A 20,982-nucleotide genomic window follows, 5' to 3' on the forward strand; every position below is an offset into this window, starting at 1 on the left:
TCTATAAAATCATTTTCTAAAATCAGATTTTTTTCGAGGGACAATTGATACACAAAGACCTACTCATAGGGGTGCCTGGCTGGCCCAGTCAGAAGAGCATGTGACTCTTGATCCTCAGGGTTGGGAGACCGATCCCCACACTGAGTGTAAAGATCTCTTAGAAAGAAAATCCTAAAAACATAACAACCGCAAAGAACTGCACATATTTAATATGCATAATTTTATGAGTTTGGACATATACAAACACCCATAATATCATCACCACAATTAAGGTAACAGACACATCCAACACCTACCAGAGCTTCCTTCACACAACACATTTTTTTTTTCAACGTTTTTTTTTTTTTTTTTTTAAATTTATTTTTGGGACAGAGAGAGACAGAGCATGAACGGGGGAGGGGCAGAGAGAGAGGGAGACACAGAATCGGAAACAGGCTCCAGGCTCCGAGCCATCAGCCCAGAGCCTGACGCGGGGCTCGAACTCACGGACCGCGAGATCGTGACCTGGCTGAAGTCGGACGCTTAACCGACTGCTCCACCCAGGCGCCCCTCACACAACACATTTTTAAGGGTCGTGTAGTGTTTGATTCTATGGATGGGACTGTGAGATATTTAGCCATTTGCTTAGCTTTGGTAATTTAGGTGATCAGCATTTCGTTCCCACATAGATAATGACTGAATAAATATTCTTGCACATAAATCTTTGTGCAGCTGTTTCTACTCCGTAGAATACCGTTATTTTCTAATAAGATACTTGTTCTATATCTATCATAATATTAAAGAATCCAAAAAAGACTTATTCCTATAATATTAGATTTTACCAGCTTACTGGAGTAGCAGGGCCTGTAAAATCACTTATAGATCTCTTTCCTGGGTTCTTTTTCTGAGGTAATCTCAGTACATCACACCTAACTCTGGGTAGCTGATGCCTCAGTGAGGGTAAGCTGCTGTGCTCTCTCTTGCTCTTTTTTTCAAAGCCTCCTTTTGTGTTCTGGACATCAGTATTCTTTATTTTTTTAATTTTAATTTTAATTTTTAAGTAATCTCAACACCCAGCGTGGGGCTTGAACTTCATACCCCGAGATCAAGAATCGCATGTTCCACTGACTGAGCCAGCCCAGTGTCCCTGGACGTCAGTATTCTTATCAGAGAAATTAAAATGTTGGACCATACATTTATAAGATCCATTCAGTGTCTTCAAGTCTTATTTCCAGTTACTTTTCAATTTCCTTCCCCACCTCAAAGATTCTAACTCATTCTCCAGTAAACAAGCTCTCGAATGATTCTATAAATTACCACACAGAAGTGGATAATTATGAATACCTATACCAACATTATAGCATGTGAAATCTTGAGTGAACTTTCTGTCGGAGGTACTGTGTTTTCTGTTTTGTGTGTGTGTTGTATTATTATTTCCATGAGGTTGTTCAACAGGCAAATGATAGTTCACACTTTCAGATTCAAGTGTTAGATAATTACAACATTCAAAATGAGCTACTGTGAGATTTAAATTAAATCATAAACATGACGATAACAGATTCTTGCTAAAAATATGGTTTTGTTCAGAAAGGATTGGGATAAACTTAAAGGAGATGAATAATTACAGCAAACTGTTTCTTGAATAAATAACGATAAATTATGGAAAGTTTAGTTGGGACTGAGGGATATTTTTAATGCACACTTAATCGGAAGCCCCCAGATTTGCATACGACCCCACTAAGAATATGACAGATCAGAGAGGCCACACACAAGAAGATATGTTTAACAGAAGTAATACATTAGTAATTAAAAGATATGTGGAAAAGTATACTTACATTTCCCTGATTGTATAGATGATGTAAGATTCTCCCAACATGTTTTGTACGTGCAGACATAGTAAGAAGTTCAAACTTCGATTATTATGTGTGAATGATTTACTCCAAATATTGCACTTTGAAACTTTTCTTTTGCCAATTCCATTTCTAGCTCATAGAAATACCTCTTAAAGATAAGATAAAATTGACTAAGTCACTGAACCATCTAACCCAATATGTGTCCTGCTGATTAGCGTCCTAACCACATGCCCATCCAGTCGCGGCTTGGATGCCTTCAGTGACTTGGAAGTCACTGTCTTGCTTTAGCCCTGGCTGAATGAAAAACTCCTGTCTTGAATGGAAAACTGTAACTTCCAAACACACGTTCATGTTCTGACCTTTCCAACCAAATACCGCCCCTTTTCGCCATGGCAGGTCTTAAACACCTCAACGATCTAGGTCTCTTCCTTGCCCTACAACTTCCTGGTGAGATCCGCACAACATGATTCTAGAGTCTGGTTTTGCAGATAGAGAATGTGGTAGTAAAGTGTTAAGAGTCTTGAAAATCTTGCAGGAATGAATCAGCTCTACTGGAGTAGATCCTCCCTGACTCCATTAAAACAAATTAGCCCAGAAAATCATTGATTCTCAGTTCACAGGTATTTTTTCCCCTTGCAAGAAGGCTATTTTTGGCTCTGGTTAATTCTCAGTCATTCGCATTATTTAGTAACTGGGCTGTTTTGAAGAGAGAGACTCCTACAACTAACTGACTTAGATGTGGCTGACTCAGAATCCTTACGGCATCCTTGCTAAGTGACAGCCTAGGGAGGGGAACTTACTATAGGTTTTGGTATCTCATTCCACCTTCATGGTTACTAGAATATTAAGTTTTCTACTGAAGATTTATTTTGCTAAATGGTCTTGAATACTCTAAATCGCCAAATTCAAGTATTTGAATGAGTATTTTTTTTTAAAGTCACCTTGTTCTTTTTCTCTATAAAGTTTCCTTTATTCTATGAACTTTTTTTTCATAAGTGGATGAACTGTGTGTTTTCACAGGCTCATTTGCCTTAGAGACTTAGATGAAAACAGCTCTTGGGGATATGGGTCAAAGGAAGTTAATTAATATTGTTATAAAAGAATGTTGGTTTTGAACTACCTAATCACAATTACAAAGTTTTAGAAGGTGCCAAATAGTCCTGTTAGTGGCTCCTCAGGGATTTCCCCAGGGGTTTTGCTCTATCTACTTAAAGGAGAATGAATACTTAAAAAAACTTTTTGTCTTTTTTAAGTGATTTATAAAATAGAAAATGTCTTCCAGTAATAAATATTCTAGAGTTTCAGATGCCATCCAATACCTCTGTCTCTTATCAGCGTAGGATGTTTTTAAAATGTTTTTATTTCAAATTCCAGAGAGACGTAGCAAATGCCATTATGCTTTTCATTCCTGTCATGTTCCTGTTCAGAAAGAGAAGCCCTTGGAGCTGGAGTCAGCCCAGCTCGACTCTGTTCTCCCAACCTCCTGACTTTATCCCCAGCTGCAAGCTTGCCAAAAGTATCCACTGTATTCCCTAATATCTATATTTTTTCAATGAAAATTCCTTTAAACATTCCCCTCTTACCCAAAAACCTAGCACCTTTTTATCGTAACATAAATCTGACTTTCACTGGAGGATACCGATTGCCCTGTGGCTCCTACAAGTGTGTGCGCTCTCGTCCCTTCCTTGTACCAGAGGGCAAGGGGTGCAGGGCTGGAGGACGGGCTCCGTATTATTGTTGCTATTGTTGGTGGTATTTTTTGGCTCCCAATTTCCACCTTCAAATCACCATTCCTCTGGTTTTTGATAAAACTTCTCCAAGGCTTACATTATACAATCTTGTAAGCTTTCTTTGTTTCTGCGGTATATTGCCTGAGTTTCAAGAAAGAAGCGAAGAACTTCCACGAGTGTTCAGTTAAGACAATGAGGGAGGAGTCTTTTAAATTGAATTTCAAAACAGGAAAACCATGGGTGACATATTGAGTAAAAGCTTTTTTAGTGGTTCCTGGTCTTGCACTTCATCCTAAGGGTTGCTATTGTTGTGGGAAACCTTAATTTCCATGTGAAAAGCTAATAAAATATACTAAAATTTGAATTTCTTAATCTTACTTCCAGTGAGTGTCACCTGCGTTCCCCTTTAACTCATCAACTCCATTATTTTAACATGAGTATTGCCATTATGTAGAATTACTCAATCTCCGAAGTCCCAAACTCCAAGGTATCAGTCTTGGACCATAATCTCCCAATTCTATAGTTTTATTTCCTAAACACGTACTCCATGGCCTCACCTAGATCTCCAGCCTATGGAAGATCCCATTTTTCCTTATCAGCTTTTCTGCCTGATATATGTATATTTGTAAAAATGTGTGTGTGTATATATGTTTTTTCAAATATATATTTATAAAATATATTTTGCTGCAAATCTATATGTTTCTGCAAAGGAGAGAGAGAGAGAGAGAGAGAGAGAGAGAGAAGAGAGAGTGAAAGAGGACATATATTTTCTTTTTTTAAATGTTTATTTATTTTAGAGAGAGAGAGGGATGCAGAGAGAGGGGGGACAGAGGATTCCAAGCAGGATCCATGCTGAGAGAAGAGAGCCTGATGAACTGTTAAGATCGTGATTAGAGCCAAAGTCAGATGCCCAACCAACTGAGCCACCCACGCGCCCTGAGAATATATAGTTTCTTTCAGCGGAAGATACATAAAATGGAAGCTGGCATGAAAAAAAGAGCCTGAGGGCAAGATTTTAAAATACATATATTAATGTTTATTATTTTTGAGAGACAGAGCAATCAGGGAAGGGGCAGAGAGAGAGGGAGACACAGAATCGGAAGCAGGTGCCAGGCTCTGAGCTGTCAGCACAGAGCCCGACACAGGGCTCGAACTCACAGACTGCAAGATCATGACCTGAGCTGTAGTCAGCCGCCCAACCCACTGAGCCACCTAGGTGCCTCTAAAATATATTTTAAGTAACACCGGGGAGATGCATTATAATGACATCTTTGAGCCTCACAGGGCCCCAAATGCCTAGTGAAGTTCCCCTGCTTTTGCCAGATATATCCCCCGCATCAGGAAAGACCCCTGTCTGGCTAGTTCCCTCTCAGCCAGACCAGCTGCATAACCCCCCAGTCCTCAGCCACCTGATGAATGGATACAGAAGATGTGGTATATATCTACAATGGAATATTACCCAGCCATACAAAAGAATGAAATCTTGCCATTTGCAATGATGTGGATAGAGCAAGAGAGTATTATGTTAAGCAAAATAAGTCAGAGAAAGACAAATAGCATCTGATTTCACTCATGTGTGGAATTTAAGAAACAAAACAAGAAAAGGAAAAGAGAGAGAGAGGCAAACCAAGAAACAGACTCTTAACTATAGAGAACACACTGCTGGTGACCAGAGGGGAGGTGGTGGGGGGGATGGGGGAGATAGGTGATGGGGATTAAGGAGGGCACGTGTGATGGTTGTATGGCCGTATTGAGTCACTAAATTCTGCATCTGAACCTAATATTACACTGTATATTAACTAACTGGAATTTAAATAAAAATTTTTAAAGATGCACAAAAAAGCCCAAACCCAAACCAAAACAAACAAATGAAAGGAAAAGGGCTTTGCTTTGCCAAGCAAACAGTTGTTCACTCTGCCTCTGAGGGCATCCCCCACGTGGTCCCACACAGCAGGTGGTGTCCTCCTCCCTGGGCTGTAAGCATATGTGACTAACTAGCTACTGTCAGTCTTATCTGTCCCGTATCAAGAGCCTTGTGGTCAGCCACCCCCAAATCCCTAAGGCAGAACTCGTTTCCTCACCAGTGGGGTGAAGACTGAGTAGTGCAACACTTCACCCGAGCTGTGTGTGTGTGTGTGTGTGTGTGTGTGTGTGTGCACGCGCTGTATTGTGTTGTGTTGTGTTTGGGATACTCAGAAGGACTGTAAGTTGGGACACAGTTTTAGAAGGAGTGCTGGTGAGAAAATATATAAGAAATAATACATGGGAATCGTGGTAAATTAGATAGGATGGCATCTCATGATCGCTTTTAAATAATTGTCAGGGAAACATTTCTTCTCTGTGCTCACCACTTTCAGTACCCAAGCCATCAAAACCTAGAGCAAATTCCTTATTCTTAAAATTTTTTTAAGGTTTATTTATTTTGGAGACAGAGAGAGAGAGAGAGAGAGAGAGAGAGAGAGAGAACGATCAGGGGAGGGGCAGAGAGGGAGACACAGAATCAGAAGCAGGCTCCAGGCTCTGAGCTGTCAGCACAGAGCCCCATGCAGGGCTCCAACCCACAAACTGTGAGATTGTGACCTAAGCCCAAGTTGGAGGCGTAACCTCCTGAGCCACCCAGGCACCCCCAAATTCCTTATTCTTACCCTTTAGAAAAACAAAACAATTTGTTTTTAAGGAGCCCAGTGTAATGGGGATAAAACGTGGAAGGGGTGCTCTGTGGTGGAACAGACCTTTAACTAACTAGCAAGCCAAGGCTGTTCTTTTAATTTATTTTTTATTTTTATTAAAAAATTGTTTTTAAGTTTATTTATTTTGAGAAAGAGAGCATAAATGGGGAAGGGGCAGAGAAAGAGAGAGGGAGAGAGAGAATCCCAAACAGGCTTCATGTCCAGTGAGGAGCCCCATGTGGGGCTCAGTCCCATGACCCTGGGATCATGATCTGAGTCGAAATCAAGAGTCAGACACTCAACCAACTGAGCTACCCCAGGCCCCCCACCAAGAGTGTTATTTTAGAACAAACACATTTGACTTGAACACAAATTTTCTGTAGCGTTTTCCTGAATTTTCCTTCTCCTATGTCCACACCATTACAGATTTGTTATAATCTGTTATCTTCTATTTTTTCTTTATAGGACTCTCTTCTAACATTTAATATGTGTTTAAGAAATGTGGACTGAATAGGTGGCTTGATGCCATAAAGGAAATAATATTAAACCGGCAACCAGAATGACAGATTCTGGTTCTGCCTTTCTTATCACTTAGATCTAGAAAATTCTACCCCATTTGGGTCTCAGTTCTCTCATCTGTAACGTGAAATGTTTGAGCAGGATGCTCTTTAAAGTCCTCTCTTGGGGCGCCTGGGTGGCTTGGTCGGTTAATCGTCCGACTTCGGCTCAGGTCACGATCTCATGGTCCGTGAGTTCGAGCCCCGTGTCGGGCTCTGTGTTGACAGCTCAGAGCCTGGAGCCTGTTTCAGATTCTGTGTCTCCCTCTCTCTCTGCTCCTCCCCTGTTCATGCTCTGTCTCTCTCTGTCTCAAAAATAAATAAACGTTAAAAAAATATTAAAATAAAATAAAATAAAATAAAATAAAGTCCTCTCATTCCATGTCTTCGATTTTACATCTGTATCTGTGGGAGATAGTCACTACAAACGCCTTTCCTGCAGTTTTTTTTTTACCACAGGGGGAAACAGGATGGTGTGGGAAGTTAATAGCAAGGGTTTTGAAGTCAGACAGTTCTTGGTTTGATTTCACTTACCAGCTGAGTGCCTTTGGGACAGTTAGCTCAGCTCCTCAGTTAACTCGTCTGTAAAGTGGGGATAACATTACCACTGTAGGGTTATCTAAAAGTGAGACACAACGAGGCATGGAAGGTTGCCCTGCATGTGCCCATGGTTAAGGGCTCAGCAGTTTTAGTTAGCTGTGCCGAGGAGTAAAGCTCATCAAGTCCCTGAGGACCAGTGCTTGAAGGGGGAAGTAGCAATGCTTCCTATGTTCCCTAAAATGTGGTAGCTTTGTTCTCGAATCACTCGTCTAGGATGGACTGCTGTTGGATTTTAACAGAGCTTGTGATAGGTCTCTATCTACAGAGGTGGACGGAGAAATACATTTCTGTCTAGAATTAAGCTACTTAGTCCCAAGTTTATAGACTGCTCCTACCTATTAAAGGAGTCTATGAACCTGTACCTACATGAAAAAAATTAAATTTATGAATATTAGTTCATTTTCTTCTGACAATAAGATTTTCCCAGCAGGACTTATTTGATTTTTGTTTCTGATGCTGTTGTTTTAATTACCTTGTTGGTATCTTGTATTCTAACTCTGAAACTTCAAGAACCCAAACACCACATTTTGAATTCTTGAACTCTTCAACCTTTCCAGGCTACTCCTTGTGGATTTGGGAAGTGAGCCGGAGAACAGTAAGTATGGAAATAATTACCAAGGGAAGAAGGCTGAGAGCAAAAAGGAAAGGGAATCCAGAGGAGCAGAGTCTAACGAAGAAGAAGTTCTACATAATTCTGCTATAACAAATTCAGAACAGTCAGGAAATAGAACCTGTGAAGAATTTTGCAACTTAGGTCATGCTATTTTGTCTCTGAGCGTGCTGCCTTAAATATTCTTAGTTCCCTTAAGATTTCTAGCCAATAATTTTAAGATAGTTTATTTCATTCTTTTTGTTTATCCACTCATTTGTCATTCATGCATTCATTGTGTATTGGGTCTTTTTTTGGTGTCAGACATTACCCAAAATGGACTGTTTCTATGGTATCTTCTGGTATCTTCTGGCTACAGACATTGGATTTTCTGTGACTCTTTAAATACATCATTATCCTTGAATAGATTTTCCGTCTTTTTTTAATGAAACAGACAGATAGATGGATTGCGTATATTGAACTTGTTTGGGGAGTATATTGAATTTGTTTGGGGAAGGACTAACTAGACGCTGTTTTGGTAAAATAGAACATTTTAGGAACAGTTCCCAACCCTTTCTCAAGTTAGAGGCAAGGACCAAGTTTGATTCAAGTTGAATCTTGCCCTAAGGTCAGATGGGCAATGATTCATCTGAACAGCAGTGGCCCTTTTGAAAAATTTAAACACTTTGCATAATACATAAACACAGGAAGACAACTTTGAAACTATGAAGGGAAAAATACAATCAATTAAAATCCTTTTTTTTTTTTAACGTTTATTTATTTTTGAGACAGAGAGAGACAGAGCATGAACGGGGGAGGGTCAGAGAGAGGGAGACACAGAATCTGAAACAGGCTCTAGGCTCTGAGCGGTCAGCACAGAGCCCGACGCGGGGCTTGAACTCACGGACGCGAGATCATGACCTGAGCCGAAGTCGGACGCTTAACCGACTGAGCCACCCAGGCGCCCCTCAATTAAAATCCTTTTACGGAGGTAATCAGTGTTAACATACTGATACAGTCACTCTGTTTCTCTCCTCTGTGCTCTACCCTCGGGGAGAATTGCCACTCAACTTGGCGTGTTTTCAGGTGGGTCCTTGTGGACTGGTGTTCCTCTTTCTACATGTACGTGATACGGGTATTGCTGCAGAAGTCCGTTTCCATGGTGGAGGAACATGCTGGGTGAATCCGTAGTTTGTGCTTTGGCTATGGGGATTCTTGGTCTCCCTGCTTTGACTCTTCAGCACCAGCCTTCACATTCACTGTTTTAGCCACAAGTCCAATGTCCCTGCTGCTTATCTCAAGTGTGTTAACGGCCAGCAACTCAGACACTCAAATGTCTTTTCCATCTACCCCGAGATGAACTCTGGCTCTCTAAGCACCTTGTGCTCCATCACTGTGAGCTGAGAATTTCTGGGAGTGCTCGGCATCTTTACTTCCATGCTCTCCTGGTTGGGAACTAAGCTGTTCTTTCCTCTGGTCTCATTTTCCCCTCATTCTGAACCGATACACTTTCCTCCCATTGTTTTAAAAATTGATTTTCATTTTAAGAACTAAACAGGTTACAGGGGGCGCCTGGGTGGCTCAGTTGGTTAAGCTCAATTTCGGCTCAGGTCATGATCTTGCAGTCTGTGAGTTCCAGCCCTGCATGGGGCTCTGCGCGGACAGCTCCCAGCTTGCTTGGTATTCTCTCTCTCTCTGCCCCTCCCTCACGCACGCGCACGCACTCTCTCTCAAAATAAATAAATAAACTTAAAAAAAAAAAACAAACCCTAAACAGATTACATAGTTAAAAATTAATGAATATTAAAACTTTTGTCTAGAAAAAGAGAAGTCACTTACTCCTTCCCTTCTCTTAGTCCTTTAAAGGCTTTTGTCTCTTCTAATGTTGCCTTCATATTTTAAAACGAATGCTTATATTTTTCTTTCCGAATCTATCAGATTTACACATTGTCTATTAAATTCCTGTTATGAAGATGAGTGTTAAGTTCTTTGGTCATTTTTCTTCGTCCTATATCTCCTGTACCAAGATATCATAACTTCTGATTGAACAAACTGACTTTTTAAAATATTTTATTTATTTATTTATTTATTTATTTATTTATTTATTTATTTATTTCTTCATTCATTCATTCATTCATTCATCTTGAGAGCCAGAGAGGGGAGGAGAGGGGCAGAGAGAGAGGTAGTGAGAAAATCCCAAGCAGGCTTCACGCTGTCAGTGCAGAGCCTGATGCAGGGCTTGATCCCACAACTGTGAGATCATGACCTGAGCTGGAATCAAGAGTGGGACACTTAAGTGACCGAGCCACCAGGTGCCCCCAAACTGACTTTCTATACTATTGTGTTATATTAATACTGTTCACTGTTGATACAGGGAGGATATTTTAAGTATTTTTTTCCCTTGAAAGATACTTTTTCTTAATGCTAATTCCCTTATTTATTTGAAGGACTTTATTTTCTCAGAGCGGTTTTAGGTTTTCAGCAACAGTGTGAGGAGAGTGCAAAGATTTCCCATATACCCGCTCTCCTCTGTGTGTGGGCCTCCCCCATTATCAACATCTCTCACCAAAATGGTACATTTGTTGCCACTGATGAACCTACACTGTCACATCACATACAGCCCATAGTTTATCTTAGGGCTCATTCTTGATGTTGTATCTTCTATGGGTTTAGACAAATATATGATATGTATCCATCAGTATATGCCACACAGAGTATTTTACTGCTCTAAAAATCCTCTGTGCTTTTCCTGGTGATGTCCCTCCATTCACACCACCACTGATCTTTTTACAGGCTCCATACTTTTGCTTTTTCCAGAATGTCATAGAGTTGGAATCATAGAGAAGTAACTTTTCAAGTTGATTATTTTGTTTGATAATATGCATTGGCATTTCTCTCCATGTTTTTTCATAGCTTGACAACTCATTGCTTTTTAATCCTGAGTAATATTCCATTGTCTGGAGATACCACAGTATTGTATTGTATTGTATTGTATTGTATTGTATCCATTCAGCTGTCTTCTGCTGAAAAAAATAGTTTATGCTGATGTGGTAAATTATAATTCTTGATATTTTAATGTCGAACCATTTTTGCATTCCTGGGATACACTCAACTCTCATATATTTTGTTTGCTGGTATTTTCTTGAGAATTTTTCCATCTAGATTCATGGGTGAGATTAGCCTATACTCTTACTTTCTCATAAAATCTGGTGGTGGGATCTATGTTAAAGTAACCCTTAAAACCAGTAAGAGAGAATTGAATATTAAAAATCTTTTGGTGAGTTATAAGATTGAAATGACTTGTTCTTTGGTAGTTGGTGAATTCACTTGTAAATTTGAGCCTGAGTTTACCTTGTGTAGAGATATAAGAAAATTGTTTATTGAGGTTTAATTTGTATATAACAGGCACTAAAATTTAAAATTTTGTTCAAAAAGTTTTGTTGATGGTACATGGCCATAAACCACCAGTTCAAACAAGATGCAGAAAAATTTAATTACCCCAGAAAGTTCCCTCATGTCCTTCCCAGTCATTACATACCTGCAATGATTTTCTGATTTCTATGAGCATAGGTCAGATTTGCCTGTTCATGGACTTCACAAATGTAATCATGTAGTTCTTTTACATTGGGGTTATTTCACTCAACATAATGTTTCTCAAAATTCATCTAGCTTATTGCATCGTTGGGTCCTTCCATTTAATGCTGAATAATATCCCACTGTAAAAACATACTATATCTGGGGTTCTTGGGTGGCTCAGTTGGTTGAGTGTTTGACTCTTGATTTTGGCTCAGGTCACGATCTCATGGTTCAAGAGTTTGAGCCCTATGTCAGGCTCTGAGCTGACAGCGTGGAGCCTGCTTGGGATTCTCCATATCCATCTGTCTCTCTCTAGCTCTCTGCCCTGCCTTTATCTCTCTCTCCTCAAAAATAAATAAATAAACTTAAAAAAATACTATATCTGCTTATCCATTATCCTGCAAATAGTCATTCGGGTTATTTTTAATTTGGGGATATGATGAATGAAATGGTTTTGTACATGTAAGTATAGGTTTTTTTCAGAGTCGGTGTCGTGGCTGCTGCCCAAACAAGATGAGATGCGTTTGCCTGAACAACTAAAATGATACACTGCATTTTTTATACACTCTCCTCAAGTCAGGTGATGTCTCTGATTTCAGTACAGTGTCGGGAGGGCATATACATGCATTTCTGCACATGAAGAGACTATATAACTACTAATAGTATTAGAATAACTTGATATTCTATTTATTGGTCATAGATAGTATTCTCTCATTTGACGTGTTATTTCAAGCTCTTCTCTTTTACACTGATTGTGTGGTTATAAGATGGTCAATTCTTTTCGAGATCTCAGAATGGCTAAAAAATCTAAAATAGGTTAAGAGTATGGGGCATCTGGGTGGCTCAGTCGGTTAAGCGTCCGACTTGGGCTCAGGTCATGATCTCACGGTTCGTGAGTTGGAGCCCTGCATTGGGCTCTGTGCTGACAGCTCAGAGCCTGGACCCTGCTTTGGATTCTGTGTCTTCCTCTCTGCCCCTCCCTTGCTGGTGCTCTGTCTGTCTGTCTCTCTCAAAAATAAATAAACATTAAAAAATCTTAAAAAATAGGTTAAGATTAAAAAATAATTACTGACAATTTTATAGCTAGAGTTTATACATAATCATTTTCAACATTGTCATCTTTTATTGTTTTTTATGTTTTTTAATATTTATTTTTTGAGAGACAGAGACAGAGCATGAGTGGGGGAAGGGCAGAAAAGAGGGAGTCACAGAATCCAAAGAAGGCTCCAGGCTCTGAGCTGTCAGCACAGAGCCCCACACAGGGCTTGAACCCACAAACCTCGAGATCATGATCTGAACTGAAGTCAGATGCTTAACCGACACAGCTACCCAGGTGCCCCTCAACATTATCATCTTTTAATTATTATTATTATTTTTTTTTAAAAAATATTTATTCATTGTTGAGAGACAGAGTGTGAGTGGGAGAGGGACAGAAAGAGAGGGAGACACAGAATCCGAAGCAGGCTCCAGGCTCCGAGCTGTCAGCACAGAGCCCGATGTGGGGCTCGAATTCACGGACTGTGGGATCATGACCTGAGCTGAAGTCAGACGCTCAACTGACCGAGCTGCCCAGGTGCCCCAACATTATCATCTCTTAAAAAGGGGACCTTACTTTCTGCCAAATACTGAAAGTAAGAAAGCGTATTAATGAAGGAATCCCTAGTTAACTTTAAACAAAATTCTTGGGGAGGGCCAGCGATCCTAGATGATAAAAGATGTTTTTAATAAGAGGTTTTTAAAGTTCACAGAAGAAATGTACACTTCTGAAATGTACCACACATGCACACATGCACAAACACAAATTATTTTTCAGTGCATTTTAAGAATGAAGCCAACAGTCATGTAGTTGTACCCCCCTGCTATTAATTTGTCAAGTTAACATTTCTTAAGTGGAGAAGAGGGTGCCTGCCGAGGGTGAGCTGCAGTCGGACAGACCACAAGAGGAGTTATGATAGAGTTTATTACTCACAGGTCTTGGAGGAGGCACCTGGCATACCTTGGGGGGGCTTCTCTTGGAGGCAGAATGCAGACAGAGAGGAATCACCCCGGGGCATATGCCTTCATTAGAACCTGGAGGGCTTTGGGGTTCCCGGGCTAAAGCCACATTGGTCAATTGTAACCAAAAGAGTGAGTTTTGGTAAGTTACACCGGGGCCTTATTGAAGGGGCGCACAAAGGGAAGGTGCTGGTGGATGGGGAAGACAGTCGAGCACAAGGACCGTGGGGGAGGTCGTGTCAGAAAGTGACCTATGTCTGTGACTCTGCAGACTGCTATCTAGGGCGTGTGCTTGCGTGAGGGGACTAGTGTCAGTTTAAAGTCACAGCAGGCTGCTTGGCCAAATGGGTTGGCCAAATGGGTGCTGGTTGGCCAAATGGTTGGCCAAATGGGTGCCAAACGGAGTAGCTTAGCTAAACTCTTGACTACCGATGACAATAATTTGGTATGTTTTATCGCATTCTTGTGATGTGATTGAGGTGTACGTTCATAGTTGTTGTTGCTGAATATTGTATTACAACTGAGTCAGGAGGAAGGAGCACATGAGAATTACCTGGCAAGTGGAAGGATCAATGAATTCATTAAACTCATTACATTTGACAGTGTTTCCCTGGTTGGGATGCCCTTCATCCATAGTTGGAGGAATAGAATTCATCTAGCAAGTGGATGTGCTTTGGTTTGTTCCTCCTCTTTCCTCCATATTGAAAAAGAGAGTAGTTTAAAATATCTAGTCATAGTTGCAGAAGGGAAAAGTAAGGAACCTTCCAGGTGTCCCGAAATTTGGGAAAAGTAACTCAACTAATTTGAATCAATGTAGAAACTGCTATGATTATCTTTTATTATAACAATATTGATCATAAGAATAATAATCGACATCAAAGTAAAACAGTATATTTATGTTATTTTTCGGAGTTTATGAACTTTTTAAAATATTTGCAGTTTTAAGCCTGGCTCAACCTGGGGCCAGCCCCAGCTGGGTACCAAAATCATGCTTAAATTCACTATTTGCTTGGGTTTTTCTTTTCTGTGTTAATGATACCAGAATAGGGGCTTTGAGTAACATGGGAATTCATTAAAAAATTAAAACAGCAGAAAGGGAAGACTATATTCATTTTTAGCAAACCATGATTTACATAAAAACAAACATAGCTAATTCATATATGTATTTTTGAACATTGCTGTTTTTCACTAGTCTTTCGTATTCTGGAATTTGTAAATTCTTCTGGTTTTAAGTGATGAAAGATAAAGTTAAGGATGTAATAATGGCTTTAAGAAATCCTGCTGTGCTCTGTTCTTTATTCTTCCTTTCTTGGATCATTACCACTAGCAACATAATGCTGGCAAGCAGAATAATGGCACCTAAAGATATTCATGTCCTAATCCCCAGAATCTGTGAATATGTTACTTTACTTGGCAGAAAGGACTTTGCAAATGTAGTTCAAGAAAAGGACCTTGAGTTGGTGATATATATATATATATATATATATATATATATATATATATAATTTTTTAATGTTTATTTATTAAAAAATTAATGTTTATTTTTGAGAGAGAAAGAGAGAGACAGAGACAGAGACAGAGACAGAGAACGAGTGGGGGAAGGGCAGAGAGAGTGAGACACAGAATCCAAAGCAGGTTCCAGGCTCTGAGCCGTCAGCACAGAGCCTGACATGGGGCTCAAACTCACAAATCATGAGATCATGACCTGAGCTGAAGTGGGATGCTTGACCGACTGATCCACTTGAATTGGTGATATTATCCTGGATATTAAGGTGGGCCCACTCCAGTCAAATGAGTCTTTAAAAGTGGAGAACTTTGTCAGCCAAGTCATAGGGGAGATGGAAGAAGGAGAGATTTGAGACTTGAGAGATACATGTCCTGCTATTGTTGGCTTTGAAGGTAGAGGAAGGCGGGCCATGAGTCAAGGACTGAAGCATCTTCTAGAAACTGGGAACGGCCCTTGGGTGATAGCCAGCAAGCAAGAAAACAGGACCTTGGTCCCACAGCTTCAAGGAAGGGAATTCTGTCAACAAGTCAGATGGATAGGGAATGGATTTTCCCCTAGAGCCCCTGGAAAGGAATGCAGCCTGCTGAATTTGGGCTGGGGAGGCTTGTATTGAACTTGTGACCTACAGAACAGTCAGATGATAAATCTGTGTTATTTTAAGCAGCTAACTTTGTTATGGCAGCATTAGGAAGCTAATATAGTAACTTTCTAAATCTTATCTCATTTAGTGTCTGGTAATGAGTGTATAGCAGATCATTATATGAGTGCTTCATTCCTGGTGATATTGTTCTAGTTTCTTCTGATCTTTAGACATTTTTTTGCCGCAATATCTTAGGATGGATGGTGTTCCTTTATGATATTCTGAATCCATCCTTAAGGCAGCACTTTCTCTGCCTGTTTTCGCAAGATAGAGTCGCGTCAATTCTTAAGGTGTCAGTCATTGTTCATGCAGCTAGAAGGTTAATGACCACACTGGTAGGGACTCTTTTTGATCTTAGAGATACCTACTGTTTTCTCCCTGTTCTTATGCTGTGCTTGTCTCCATGGCACCTGCTCAGAGGCTGCATGAATAGAAGGCAATTTAACTCCTTGTGAACCTTTCCTGTCACAAATCAGTGAATCAGGAGAGGGCATCTCACCTCCAATGGACCAATTGGATCTTCCTTCCAGGAACTTGGCTTTTGACCTGAGATCATTTTAAATATATATCCAAATAAATTCTCTGTCTACATGTATATCAACATATTTAAGTGCATTCAATATATATGCTTGTATATATGAATATATATCTATGACTGCCTATAGGCATTATTTACAAATGACTGAAGCAGCCATTACCTTCTGTGTGCACGGAGAAGTGAAGTAAAATAGTTGGCATAGAGAGGAACGTGGGTTCTGTAACAAATTACCACAAAGTTGGGGGTCTTAAAACAGCACTAAGTTATTTTATCCCAGTCTGGAGACCAGAAGTCCAAAATCGGTTTCCACGGGCCTGAACAGGTGTCAGTGGGCTGTGCCAGAGGAAAGAACTCATTTTCTTGCCTTTTCCGGCTTCTAGAAGTGCATTCCTTAGCTCGTGGCCCCTTCCTCTGTCTTCCAGGCAACAGCACAGCATCTTCAAATTTCTCTCTGCTTCCGTTATCAAATTACCATCTCTTGTGTGGTAAAATCTCCCTCTATTGTCTCTCACATAATGACACTTATGATTATAATGAGGACCCATCTAGATAATCCAGGATGACCTCCCTCTCTCAAGATCTTTAATTTAATCACCTCTGTGAGATCCCTTTGCCTTGTGTACCTTATTTGTTACTTACGTTCACGGGTTTTAGAGATTAGGACCTGAATATTTTGGGGGACCATTACTCAGCGTACCTCAAGATACGTGGAGAAAAATAGTAATATAGAGATCGTATAACTCCAGAGAGAGCAAGAGAAGGATCAGAGATTCTGAGGCGAAGAGGGCACCTGCCTTGGTTCCTCAGGTTTTTTAATTCCTGATTCTCATCCCTTACCAGGTCTTCCTGTTCCTTATCTTGTGGGATTCTATATATCTTGATTATTATTATCATAAACACAATTTTACTAAAGCGAGCATGATTAGTTTTTTGCTTTTGTTTTCTCTGAACCAGAGGAATTCTAGGATGCTTATTTTTTCTGGATATGGTTGCCACATCGGTCAGCTGCCACAGTTGATTAGTCTAGACTCCCTGGTCCATTTATGGTCTCAAGATAACTGGTTTTCCTTCCAAGCCAGTTGCCTCTCACAGTCTATTCTTTTTTTTTTTTTTTTTAATTTTTTTAATGTTTATTTTTGAGAATGAGACAGACAGATCATAAGCAGGGGAGGGGCAGAGAGAGGGAGACACAGAATCCAAAGCAGGCTCCAGGCTCTGAGCCGTCAGCACAGAACCCAACACAGGGCTCAAACCCACAAACCCCCAAGATCACGACCTGAGCCGAAGTCGGATGCTCAACCGACTGAGCCGTGCAGGCGCCCCTCTCATGGTCTATTCTAACTGTATCTTGGTCTGCCCTTATCTGCAGGTCTGCCAGACAGTTAGGGCAGGCAGGCAATGCCCTGGTTTCAGAAAAAAGGGGATAACTTCCGGGTTAACTCTTTTCCCTCTAAAGTTTCTTCCTGGTACAGTGAGGTGTACAGTAGACTGAAGACTGTATTCTTTAAATTTGTGCCACCCTCCAGGGTATGGTTTGGGGCAAGAGGCTTAACCTCTGTGGACCTCGGTTTTGGAGATAATAGTATCAGCTTCTCAAGGTTAAGAGGATGAGGTGAGATATACAGATGTACATAGTTAAGTATGCTGTACAAACCTGGGATATTCTTCTTCCTTGTTTCTGTTAGTATCTACAGTCTTTAGCTGTCAGGGATGAAGCCAGGCATCTCAAACATCTGAAAAGAACCAGTTAGAAGTGCTCACTATTAGTTACCCATGGCTGTATTTCTTAGACTATCTTGGTTGGGCCTACAATAACAAAGAGAAAAAGGAAAATCACCAAATGTATTTCCCACATTACTGTTGAAAAAGCTAAGGTTCAGATATGCTAAGTGCCACATGATAAAAAAAAAAGCAATAGATTCAGGCTTAAAATTCAGGGTTTTCTGACTTCAGTTAAGTATTTTTCATTGATTCATGATATTCTGTGTGTGAGATGGTCTAATAATAGAATTCAAAATGTGTTATTTTCTTTATACTTGAATTGCCTCCCTTGGATCTTGACTACAATACTTTGTATCTGATGTGACATGAAGCCTTTTTATATCTTCCCACATATCTTTGATTTTGTGGTTTCAAGCATGCATATCTCCATATAGAGTCCAAGGGTTGAAAATAGCCATTCTTAGCAAACGAACTTACAAGTTCGCCTAGGCAAGAGAGTTCAAGTTCTCCTGTGTAATAAGGACATGATTTTGCTGATTGCTTCTCTCAAAACTTTTTTTACCTTTGCATTCCTTAGACTATAAATGAAGGGGTTCAGAAGAGGCGTCACCATAGTGGTGAGAACAGCAGTCACTTTGTCAAAATCCAGCGAACGGCTCTGGCTGGGCCTCACATACATGAAGATGTTGCTCCCATAGGCAATGGAGACGACCGTGATGTGAGAAGCACAGGTGGAAAATGCCTTCTGGCGTCCTTGGGCTGAGGGGATGCGCAAAATGGTAGAAATGATGTAGGTGTAAGACACAATGGTGAGTACCAACGAGGTCAGGAGGACAAGGGAAGATAAGAGGAAGTTTATCATCTCAATGAAATGAGTGTCTATGCAAGCCACCTGTAGCAGAGGGGCAATGTCACAGAAAAAATGACTGATTTCTTTATAACAGTAGGGCAGTCTGGACACCACAATAGTTGGGCACAGCACTGAGAAGAAGGCTCCTACCCAGCATCCCAGAACCAGTAGGAGACAGACGTTGCTGTTCATGATGATGGTATAGCGCAGGGGGTTACAGATGGCCACGTAGCGGTCAAAGGACATCACCGCTAGGAGGATAAACTCCACTGTCCCCAAGAAAAAGAAGAAGTATGTTTGGGTTATGCAGCCAGCAAAAGTTATGGTCTTCCTGTCCTCTAGAAGACAAGCTAATAGCTTTGGGGTAACTGAGGTAGTGTATAAAATGTCCAGAAATGACAAATTACTGAGGAAGAAGTACATTGGGGTTTGGAGGCGATTATCAGCCCATATTAGGGAAATGATGACAATATTTCCTGTGAGGGTTAACATGTAAATAAACAAGAGGACCACAAAGAGGGAGATCTGAAGCTTCCGGATAACAGGGAAGGCAGTCAGGGTGAATTCTGTCACTGTGGTCTGATTTTGCATATCCATGGCATGCAATACTTAGTGGGCAGCACATCTCTGAAAAAAAAATTATAGAGATGAAAATCAGCTTAAATGAGTTTCAATTCTCAGTATCAGTGATAAATGTAAAGTAGTAAAAGCTTTGAACCAAGAGTCAAGAGTGATTTCATCCTGCCACTCACTCTAATAAATATAGAACCTTGGATAAATTACATGATATCTTCTAACCTTGGTATTCTCATATTTGGCATTTTTGGTTGAATGACATTTTCTCCATGGTCTCATTAAGCTCTAGCCTTTATGACGGTCATCTCTTGGACCCCGTGCTCCTTCCCTTCTCTCTTTCATTTTTCCTGATCTACCGTTTCCCTGGCTAAGTTCTGTGCTTGAGAAGAGAGAATCCTTAACTGAGAATCCCGTCAGTCCATTTGCAAAATGGTAAAAGGGAATGTTAAGGAAAGTTGAGTTACTTTTCTCCAAGTCATTTCAACCCTTCAGGTATCATCTACATAAAGGAGCAGAAACTACGAAACTGACCAAGAGCATCAAATGAAAGAGAACCTGTTTTGGTCTCTCCTCACATTTGTGATTGGTATCGCATGAGTCTTAAGGTGATCTCTGGTTGTCCCTGAGTTGTTCTGATGTGATAATAACTGATCTCCATAAGGCTGCATTGCTTTCTTTGTTTTTATTCTTATACTGATATAAAGGTTTTTTTTTTTTTTTTTTTTTTTTAAATTTTTTTTTTCAACGTTTTTTATTTATTTTTGGGACAGAGAGAGACAGAGCATGAACGGGGGAGGGGCAGAGAGAGGGAGACACAGAATCGGAAACAGGCTCCAGGCTCCGAGCCATCAGCCCAGAGCCCGACGCGGGGCTCGAACTCACGGACCGCGAGATCGTGACCTGGCTGAAGTCGGCTGCCTAACCAACTGCGCCACCCAGGCGCCCCACTGATATAAAGGTTTTGATGTCTACACTGTTAAAGAACAAGTAAGTGCATATATATGGTTCATCATTTGCATAACCTATTTCAGACATTTGAAAAACCTCTACTGGGAAAATGATCCGTGTATTTCTTTTTTGTTCCCTGCAATGCCATGGGTATGGCAGGATCCAAAAAAATACCAAAGCTTTTCCCTCCCATTCCTTGACTGGGAATTCTTACAGGTTGTCTTAAATCGGTCTCTTATACCTCACATTCTTTTCAGCAATTTGGACAATCAGCTTGTTAACAGTAGTGAAAGAGAGATGATGGAGTTTGCAACGCTCATCTTGGAATATGGCTCAGGTTTGCTGAACATGTACTGCATGTCTGTATCCTTCAGTGAAGCTCTGCCTTTTGGTGTTTTATTTTGTAGCTAATCCTTTAGTTTTATGTTAAAATGACCAATTTATTAACTGAGCTAGGTTGTCTCTAGGTTTGGAACCCACTGAGTTCCTCTTGAAAGAAGGTCTTTTTCCTCAGGCGCTCTCTCTCTGAAAAGTAATTCCTAGGAGTCTTCCTTTGCCTTAAAGACTTTTTTGGGGGGAGTGGATTTCCATTTGAAAAGTTTGCTGTGACTTTTCTGGTCCTTGTAGTTGCTCATTATTTGTATTCACCATTC

At 40.4% G+C, this 20,982-nt stretch overlaps 1 protein-coding gene across 1 annotated transcript; it reads right to left on the reverse strand.

Moving 5' to 3' along the window:
* Nucleotides 1–18,454: 18,454 nt before the first annotated feature.
* On the reverse strand, nt 18,455–19,402 carry LOC131488495 (olfactory receptor 6M1-like). Its single transcript, XM_058690373.1, has one exon. It carries the CDS (start codon nt 19,400–19,402, stop codon nt 18,455–18,457), a length of 948 nt encoding a protein of 315 aa, XP_058546356.1.
* Nucleotides 19,403–20,982: the final 1,580 nt, after the last annotated feature.

Source organism: Neofelis nebulosa, chromosome 10 (assembly GCF_028018385.1).
Source record: "Neofelis nebulosa isolate mNeoNeb1 chromosome 10, mNeoNeb1.pri, whole genome shotgun sequence".
Classification (NCBI taxonomy): Eukaryota; Metazoa; Chordata; class Mammalia; order Carnivora; family Felidae; genus Neofelis; species Neofelis nebulosa.